At 50.0% G+C, this 9547-nt stretch overlaps 1 protein-coding gene across 1 annotated transcript; it reads right to left on the reverse strand.

Annotated features, from left to right (window-relative positions):
- Positions 1 to 437: 437 nt before the first annotated feature.
- LOC542986 (soluble starch synthase 2-3, chloroplastic/amyloplastic) lies at positions 438 to 7685 on the reverse strand. Its single transcript, XM_044584495.1, has 8 exons — positions 7187 to 7685; positions 6377 to 7082; positions 6224 to 6288; positions 5246 to 5323; positions 5046 to 5156; positions 4904 to 4948; positions 4350 to 4523; positions 438 to 1632 (listed from the first exon to the last, which is right to left on the reverse strand). Exons 1-8 carry the CDS (start codon positions 7448 to 7450, stop codon positions 676 to 678), a joined length of 2400 nt encoding a protein of 799 aa, XP_044440430.1. The 5' UTR covers positions 7451 to 7685; the 3' UTR covers positions 438 to 675.
- Between the last annotated feature and the right edge of the window lie 1862 nt (positions 7686 to 9547).

A 9547-nucleotide genomic window follows, 5' to 3' on the forward strand; every position in this document is an offset into this window, starting at 1 on the left:
TCGGAAGGACGCCGGAGGCTCCGTAGTGATGCTTGTTGCCTTCACTTGTAGTCTATGTGAGTCTTTCGGTGTGTTGTGGTTGTAGCCCTTTGGCACCTATGTATCTGGCCCTGAGTGTGTGGGTTTTGAGTGGTGTGTTCTAGTTTGTATAGGTTCAAATGTTGATGGTCGTTGCTTTATATATACAGCGGGGCGAAAGGCATTTTTTGGTAACATGCTATGAGTCCATACCGGGTGTGATGTTGGTTTTCTTGTTCACTTCCACTCGAAGTGCTATTGTTTTAACTGACTGATTATTACTGAAAGTGCTAATTCAAGCAGGGAGGAATTCACTTCCCATTCTTGCCGTTTGCACTGCGCTACCAAACCAACCATGGCACGTGCATCCATCAGACATGTGAGCTAGCTTTCGCCCTTGGCCTCCGACTTAACAAGAATAAGTAACAACATTGTAATAATGCACACAACATAACAAATTACAATACCAAGTTAAGATTCCCATATACCTCCGCTCTACTCTGCTACGGGCCGGATTGGAATCAGCGTCTCAACCACACACACCTCATGTCACTGTACTTCGCGGATGCCGGCGCTCCATGGCACTTTCCTGCGTGCGCAATGCAGTTCCATCCTGTCATGCACGCATGCGGGGCTGGAGCCGCTAGCAGCTAGCGTTCACCACTGGTACTTGGCCTTGACGAGGACGTCCTCGTAGAGCTTGGCGGCGTGCTCCCAGCTGAAGTCCTGCGACATGCCGCGCTCCTGGAGGGCCCTCCAGCTCTCCTTGAAGTCTCGGTAGGTGCGGAGGCAGTGCCCGAGCGCCTCGATCAGCTTGTGCGCCTCGGCGCGGTCGAACGTCCACCCGAGCCCGGAGTGGTTGAAGGGGTCGAACGGCGGCACGGTGTCCCTGAGGCCGCCGACGGCGTGCACGACGGGGACGGTGCCGTAGGCCATGGCGTAGAGCTGGTTCAGCCCGCACGGCTCGAACCGGGAGGGCATGAGGAGCGCGTCCGCCCCCGCCGTGATCCGGTGCGCCAGGCGCACGGAGAACCCCACCCACCCGCGCACCTTGTCGTGGTGCTCCCGCTCGAAGTGCTGCAGCATGCTCTCCAGGTCGTGGCGCCCGGTGCCCAGCATCACCAGCTGCACGTCCTGGCTCACGATCCAGGGCATGGCGTCCGCGATGATCTCCACGCCCTTCTGCCCGTCCAGGCGGCCGATGAAGCCGAGCAGCGGCACGTCGGCGCGGACCTGCAGGCCCAGCTCGCGCTGCAGGGCCTCCTTGCACTGCCGCTTGCCGGAGTCCAGCGTCCTCAGGGAGAAGTTGGTGTAGCCGTCCGACTTGAGGTGGGCGTCCACCTCGGGGTTCCACTCCATGTTGTCGATGCCGTTGACGATGCCGCGGGTCTTCCAGTCGTTCTGCCGTATGATGTCGTGAAGCCCCCAGCCGCCCTCCACCGTCTTCAGCTCCCACAGGTACCCGGGGCTCACCACGACAACCTGGTCCGCCATCTTCAGGCCGGCGGCGAAGTAGTTGGCGTGTTCACCACCCACGGGGTCGTACAGTCTGAAGTGTTCCAGGTAGTGCTCAGGCAACTCGGTGAACGGGAATTCATCTACAGGGCCACGGCCCTGCATGCAACATGAAGAGAAAGAATTAGCCCAACGGAGTACCGAAGAATGGAATAACTGACCAAAGCATGTAATTCGGCATGTCAGTGTTGTATATAACTTTGAGGTAAAAATGCACCGGTGGTGCTTAAACTTGCCACGGATGTTCTCATTTTTTTTTCGAACCATGCAGGAGAACTGTATGTGATCATTATGGAGGAGAATTTTTTTCTACTTAGTCCAGAAAGTTCAGGTTACATTACTAAAAACACATAACAACAAAATACAAATTGAGCAAAAGCGACCCCAAGCGCTTAGCACAGAGCGGGATGGCAAGCGACCTAGCCAAATAGTGACTCCAAGCAACTAGCAACGGCATTGTACCAGTAGGATTCATCACACTTGATCCGTCTAATAACTTGATCGAAGGAATTAGCTTTGCCTTCAAAGACTGTTGTTGTGTTCCTTCCAAATCAACCAAGCAGTTAAGACGACCAAACTACGCAACTTCTTGTCCGAAGGTGGCACCCTGTTCCTAGCTGAAACCCACCATTCAGAGAACAAGGCATCTATGGCTGGGGCGACCATGGAGAGACAGATGTTTGAAATGGCACAACTCGTAATAAGATCACAAGTGTCTTCGGGAAGAGCGGATCAAAAAACTCAATGTTCATTGTGCGGAAGACCTTGTCTAGCGCGTCTGCCCGTGATCCAAATCCTCTTGCGCAGAGCGAGCCATATGAAAAATTTGCTACGCAAATGGCGTTAGCTGGACCAAAGGCAAGTCATTGAAGTGAGCTACATATGCGGATTTAGACGAGAAGCGACCTGAGAAATTCAGTGTACACGACCAAGTGTCTCTGATCTAGGGGAGATGGAAATCATGAAGCGCTTCGCAAATGTTAAGAATTTGAATGAACATTGCAATATTTATGAGATCCTTTATGTCCCTCATCCAATACCTAGTAGTCATAGCACAAGCAACTGACCTCACCACTTCAATATGGTTCGGCACCGAATTGGCAATGTCGGAGGCAATAGCTTCTATTGGGGTGTCTTTGAGCCACCCACCGCACCAGAAAAGAATGGACTCACCATGTTCACTTTGGTTCGGCATATGTACACTTTGATGCTCGCAGTTGTAAAATACAGAAAACTGGTGCAAAAACCTGGCTCTGGCTCTCGCATGCAGTATGATGCACTTTCCATTCGTAAACGCTCACGTGACACCATATCCGTTGTTTGTAGCCGTTAAGACTGCTGACATGGCTTGCCGACGTGGCACCAACAAGCTCATGTTCTCTCTCTGGCTAAGTACTGTGTGTGGGTCCCACTTATCAACGGGTAGGAGAAAGAAAGGGCTTAGTGTGGCGTGTGGGTCCCACTTATCAGTAGACAGGAGAAAGAAATAGCCATTGAACCGATGACCCAAGGGATACAAATAAGTCCGTCTTATATTATGACGCGACACGGCTTGGGGGGAATAGAGGAACAGTGCGACGCCGTCGGGATGACCTCTCCGGTGTTAGTTCTATGATGATTCGGTTCACATGGATGAACATGCGGTGATCCTCGCCAGGCCACGTGTGGAATGGGAGGTCGAGGAGATGTCGCCGAGGCCACGGGAACGAGGTCTGGATCAGAGTTGAGGCGGCAGGCAACTGCAGCCGACGTAGGGAGCTCGCGAGGGGCTCCCCAACTTGCAATTGGTGAGGGGAAAAGGTGCTAGGCTTAGAGGAGGACCTCCTAGTGCGAGCAATTGGGGAATAGGGCCATGGCCAACTCGGCATGTATTGCAGCTTCGCGGCGGGGGAAACGGCCAGAGTGGGAGAAGGAGAGGAGAAGTTGGTTTGCGATGGCGGCACGATCTATGGGGAAAGAGGAGGATGTGCAGGGAGGTATGGGCTCCCAAGTAGGCTTCTATAACGGTCCGGCTAGGTCGGGCTCTATGAGGCGACGCAGGCGATGGTCACAACTTGTGCAGCTCCAAGGGTTATCAAGACATGTTTGGGTACGAGGGGAAAGGACAAGAGGGGCATGCTCACTATTTGCGGATGTTGAGGATTTTGTGTGTTGGGTTGGTGGATGGTCATGACAACGACGTTGCCGCTTTGAGCGATGGTGCGGAGCACCTGGGCCATCATGAAGGCGCTGGCCGTGTTGAAGCGGAGGTGGGCTTGTTGAGGATGGTAGCCTTGGAGCAAAGGATATAAGCATACATACCCCCCCCCTCCCCACACAGACACACACATACACAAGACATGAAGTGCATAGGGGATTAATGTTTAGGGCGTGCTGGCTACCAGCATACCTGCGAGGTCCCATTTTCAAGACCCCAGGCCATCATTTTTATTATAAATTTCCATTTATTTATGTCATAGGTTGACAAGTGGGGCCCACATGTAAATAGAGAGTGTGTGGGCCCAATGGCGACGTAGGCACGGTCTAACAGCTATAGACGGGAATACAATGCCCACATAGGCAACGTTTGACTCCTACATACGGAAAATGCACCGTATGGCACACAACAGCAAGTTTTTGCACCCGTTTTTCATAGTCTACAACTGTAAGCACCAAAGTGAACACGCGTGACAAGTTCAAGCACCACTGGTGCATTTACCTCTATAAGACTATAACTTTCATAAGCCATCATAATTTTGCAACCCGTTTAGTTTCCTCAAACAATGTGGAGTAAATAGTAGAGACTAGAGAAAAATCAAGATTAGGAGAAAAGGAACCTGGTGAGCGATGTTATGTATCACCATAATGGACCGAGTGTACTGCATCAAACCATGGTCCCTGTAATATGCTTTCAGATAGACAGGCAGGAGTGCCGTGTGCCAATCATTTGCAATAAACACCAGATTTCCATCCCCATAAGGGACACCGCCGCATGGAACGTGCCATGGAACCTGCAAATTATAGAGGAATAAAAATGATGGACCAATAATATTTAATGGGATGATATGCCAAGTACGAAAATATCTAAATTGGATGAAAGTAGGAGTGTATATTATTGTTTGTGGCAGGTGGAAATGCTATTTCCAAATCAATTCGCGGTGAAGAGAACATGGAAACATAACGATGAAGTAACAAGGATCATCAAGATAATTGTTCATCAGTGCAATAGATTATCAGAAGTTAAATCATAACGCTTGACCAAATGTGCATGTAAGGTATTGAAATGTTATTAGTATATATGCACTTCACAAGAGATTATGTATCTGTTGAAATACATGCATACACATAATTGTATAGTGGTAATAGGTTGTCAATTGAGTTGGAGAGATACCTCAACAGCGGCCTTGCAGAACAAAATCATGCGCTTCATAATTTCCTGAAAAAATAAAATGTGTAATCATATGCCAGTCAGTAGGCCTTGGCTTGTTCTCAGTTTATCAGTGCAATCAAACACCAACATATAGAAGATTAACCTGTCTGCTGCCCCCATAAATGTCTTCCTGACGGTGTCGGAAGAGAGGAGCGTCAATGAACACAAAATCAACTCCATCGATATAAGCATGGAAATAATTCACTTCCATATCCTGCAGGACAAAAAAAACACTTAAAAATTGATTTATTATGACAATAAGCAATAAAATTTCAGCTCCCCTTCGATTGCATTTTTGCTTACCTGTCCAGCAGCCTTGTAGTATTTTCGGACTCCGACATCGTAGGCTTCTTCATAGTCCCCATACCTTGGTACCACAACCTAAGATAGAAAGGATCATTTCTCAATTATCATCAAATTTAAAATTTCAGATTATCAAAGTCTAGCCAAGTCCATGATTCTAGATTTTGAATAATATATGGTTTATATGATACCATAACTATTTTCCACTTCTAATTTCTACAGAATAATTGGGATGCCTGCAGAAAATAGTTTACTCTTTACTGGAACTAGTAAGAGCGTCTCTAACTGAATCCCGAAAGTTAACTCCCCAAAACCCTCTCTCACAAGCCAACTCCCAAAAATTCTGGGGTTTTGATGGCTCTAACCGAACCGCGAAACTAGCTCCCAATCAAAATTGCATTGAAATGAAAGCTCGACAACATACATTTATCCATCATCTACATTACAAACATCTACTGTTTACTAACAATTACAGTGAATATGATAGAAACCATTAACCGGAAATGTTGATAAATTGATCATCCAGTAGTATAAATACACACACGGGCGCTGGCGATATTTGGTACCTAATTGAAGATAGGAACTACTTATTCGGATCTATAGGGCGGGTAAACCCGACGTTGGGCAAAACGGTCGATCGGGTACCCGACATTCATTCCTTCACTGATGGTGTGGTTATCAGCCTCCTTCTTTGTGAAATCTGGCTGCTAACCACCACTTGTTTCAAACCCCCTCCCCCACCCAGTAGGCCTCAGCAACCTAACCTCCAGGGTTGGCTATGAAATACTCTACTCCGTCTGTAAACTACTATAAGAGCGTTTAGATCACTAAAGTAGTAATCTAAACGCTCTTATATTAATTTACGGAGGGAGTATGACAAAAGAACACTTTCATGTCTTGCACTTAATAACATTATACTACTCACTGATATTATTCGAACATATGGACCCAACAGAGTTAAATGAAAGCTTGTAGTACCATAACACGATGTCCTCTCTTTGCCAAAGCCTTGGGCAGAGCACCCGCAACATCTCCCAGACCACCTATGCAACACAATGTTTGTTCTTATGAGTAATTCGAGCAAAGTTTTATGAACAACAGGAAGAGAGACTGAAGAGGTAATGTCCATGCCTGTTTTGCACCAGGGAGAACACTCAGCAGCCACGACGACCACGTTCATGACATTCTCCCCTGCCAAAGGTCCGGAGTCGTGATTCTGGTGGTGTTCAAAGGAGCCCGCATCATCTGCGACAGCCCGGCCATCATCCTTGGCCTCCACGGGCTCCTCGAAACCAATGTATTTCTTGAAATCCCAAAGGTCTTCTTGTACAGCGGGGGCTGCAGGCGGCGAAAGAGCCTTTGGCTTTGGAGCTTCTTCGACAACGACCGCACCCTTCTTCAGTTCTTGTTCCACGTCGCTGACAGTGTCAGACCCGGGAGCAGAGGCCGAGGACTCGAAATTTGAGCCGGACGACGGCGGCGTCTTCTCAGCTGGGACAACGGACTCCGGCGCCTTGTCGCTGATGGAAATGGTAGCTGCGGAATCCGAAGCCGCGGCCTCGGCTATGCTCGTCGGCGGCGAGGCGACGTTAGCTTTGTTTTCACCGTTCACCGGTGCTCTGTTCTGGGTCGACGGATGGGGCGCGCGTGCGGGCGTGGGCAGCCCGCTGTCTTTAGTCGCGCCGCCGCCGCCGGTAGATTTGTTCTCGCCGTTCACCGGCATGCCGTTCATACTCGGCGGACGGGCGGCGTCCTGCCTCGCTGCCGGCGGGGACGGCCCGCCGCCTTCCGCGGCGTCGCGGTCGAGCGTCTTGACGGGATCCCTTCGCTCCGCGACCTGCACACGCGGGCGTGCGTTTTGTATAAATAAACAATTCGTGAGCGAGACGACGATGATCTCGAGGCGCGCGCACGCGTCATAACTTGGTCATAACTAACTACCTTGGTGGCGGCGCCACCGCGGAGTGCGCGGGGCTGCCTCACGGACGCGGCGGCGTCGTCGATCCCCGCGTCCTTCTTCCCGGCGGCGAGCGCCGCCACAGCTCCGTCGCGAGCCGTGCGCTGCGGCGGCCACGGCGGCCAGTGCAACCTGCCGGCCCCGGCGTGGGGTGGCTGCGCGCTCACCCTCGCCCGCCTGCGTGATCTCCCGGGGGAGGCTGACGCGAGCGCGAGGAAGGATGCGGCGGACGCGACCGCCGACGACATGGATCGGGGCGGGAGATGGTACGGTTCGCGGGTTGGTCCGCCCAGAGCGCGGCGCAGGCGGAGGTGGTGGCAGTGGGAGTGGAGAGTAGCGCGGTGGCAGTGGGCTGGACTGGACTGGAGTGTGCTCTGTGTGGGGGTAAACGAACGGGGTCAGGCCGAAGAAATGGCCGCGAGCGGGGGACGGCGACGACGGCGGCGGCTTTACACGAGGGGCGGGTACGTACGAACGGCCCCCTGGCGGCTGGCGTGTTGGGTCTGCGGTTTGCGGGCGAGCACGCTGGAAAGCGGGCCCGGTGCCGTTGCGGCGTGCCACGCGAGCAGCACACGAGGGCGGCAGCCGTTCCGTTGCCCCGCTCGGTCTCCAGCTGCGGCACAACGAGCGGCAGGCTCCTCACCAGCTGACAGCCTGGTCCTACCCTGCGCCGGCCCCTCCTGTCGGTGCCCGCTAGAGAAGCGAACGGACGAGCCGTGGGTTTCGCAAGGGGCGAGCGGAGGCCCCGTTCCGCCCACGGGGCCAGTTGTCAGAGAGGAAGCGTCCGTGGTGACAAGCTGCTGGAAGGAAGTTGCAAAATCCACGTGAAGACCGAGGACGGAACGGGGCTCGCGGCGAAGGAGGAGGCCCGCGTTGATTGCGTATATGTAGATAGAGCACTGCAACTGCACTGTTTCGTTTGTTGGTTTGTGCATGCATGCGTTGCGTGACGCGGTGCGGCACATGCGTTCGTGCGTGCTAGGGGATAAACCGAACGAGAAGCATTGCAGTTTGCTTGCTTGAGTGACGGCGTCTGACATGTGACGACTTGTCTTCTTGCTGCGGAGCGGAAGCACACTGCTTTGCTTCTTCTGCTGTCCAGGTTGTTTAGCGCGCAATGAGACCAACAACCAAGGACGAACGTGGTTTGGATAATTTCTGTCTTCCGAATCCTTTTCTTTTCGCGGCAGTAGTGGGTTGTTTGGTGGTCCTGGAATCTCAGTGTAATGTTTATAATGTTCGAGATGCTTTGTACTTCTGCTGAACTTTGCTAATAGATTTGGATTATTTTTGCAAAAATAAAATCTATTTATGTTGGATATAATGATCAGTCTTGCTAAAACTCATTCAGCTGAGAATTCTTTTGGTCTCATTCACTTTTTCCACCATAGGATCCAATCACGTCGCGATTCATATTTTGTCGAGGGGAGAGCTTCGTAGCGAACAAAGCGCAGCCCATGTGTTTCGGCTCTCAGCCCGTTTCCTTTTTTTTGTCGCACCATTTTTCTTTTCTCTCGCTGGGCATGTGTGAGCTTGTGACGTTGGGTCCGTTCTATTTTTTCTTTTTGTCCTACGCTACCGGGGTGCACGGGAGATAATAAGGGAACAAGTGACGTTTTTTTCTTCTGCATTTCGTTTTTCTTTGATGTTTTATTTTTTATCCATTATTCCTATTTAACTTTCTATTTTACCTTCCTTTTTCTATTTTTTTTTTGTTTTCATATTTTGGGTGGGAGAGAAAATGTAAAGTTTTTCCTAGACTAATTTCTACTCAGATGAGATTGGGTTAATTTTTTTAAATGTACTAGAAGATAAATTTTTAGACCATTATTTTGTGTTCCCGGTTTTTTCTCTCTCATTTCTGTTTTCTTTTTTATGCTTATCATATTCTTATTTTAGAGTCTAGAATTGAAGAGAGCGCGAATGGAAGTAGTGGTTCCATCGGTTTTCTTTATCTCCTCTGATTGCATTACAAAGGGATCGGAGGAGTAGTCGTTCTAGATTTTCTTTTTCTGTTTTCCGTTGATATTTTTGGATTTTTTATGTTGTTCTAATTTTTTGCAAGTTCATATTTTTACTCATGCTTCCCTTTCTTATTTTATTTTTTATTTTCTCATTTTGTCATTTTTCTTCTTGATGTTTCTTCTTCTTCATCTAGTTAAAAAGTTCTTCTGTTTCCTACTATGTGTAAGCAGCATGCATACAACTGCAAGCATCGCACCACACACGCAATAACAAGCCTGTCAAGATGCATGTAGTTGTAAGCGTCACGCCTCGAGCAAAACTGCAAGCACCGTCACACATGAGTAACTATGAGAAATTCTTCTTTTGTCACTATACATGTA

Source organism: Triticum aestivum, chromosome 7D (assembly GCF_018294505.1).
Source record: "Triticum aestivum cultivar Chinese Spring chromosome 7D, IWGSC CS RefSeq v2.1, whole genome shotgun sequence".
In the NCBI taxonomy this organism is placed as follows: Eukaryota; Viridiplantae; Streptophyta; class Magnoliopsida; order Poales; family Poaceae; genus Triticum; species Triticum aestivum.

Bases quoted from the DNA above. Each gene is read 5' to 3' on its own strand.
- LOC542986 (XM_044584495.1), bottom strand. From the start codon at position 7,450: ATGTCGTCGGCGGTCGCGTCCGCCGCATCCTTCCTCGCGCTCGCGTCA. The intron at 7,083-7,186 runs GTAGTTAGTTAT...CCGCGTGTGCAG, and splicing joins GCGGTGGCGCCGCCACCAAG to GTCGCGGAGCGAAGGGATCC. The intron at 5,157-5,245 runs GTAAGCAAAAAT...TTTGTCCTGCAG, and splicing joins ACTACAAGGCTGCTGGACAG to GATATGGAAGTGAATTATTT.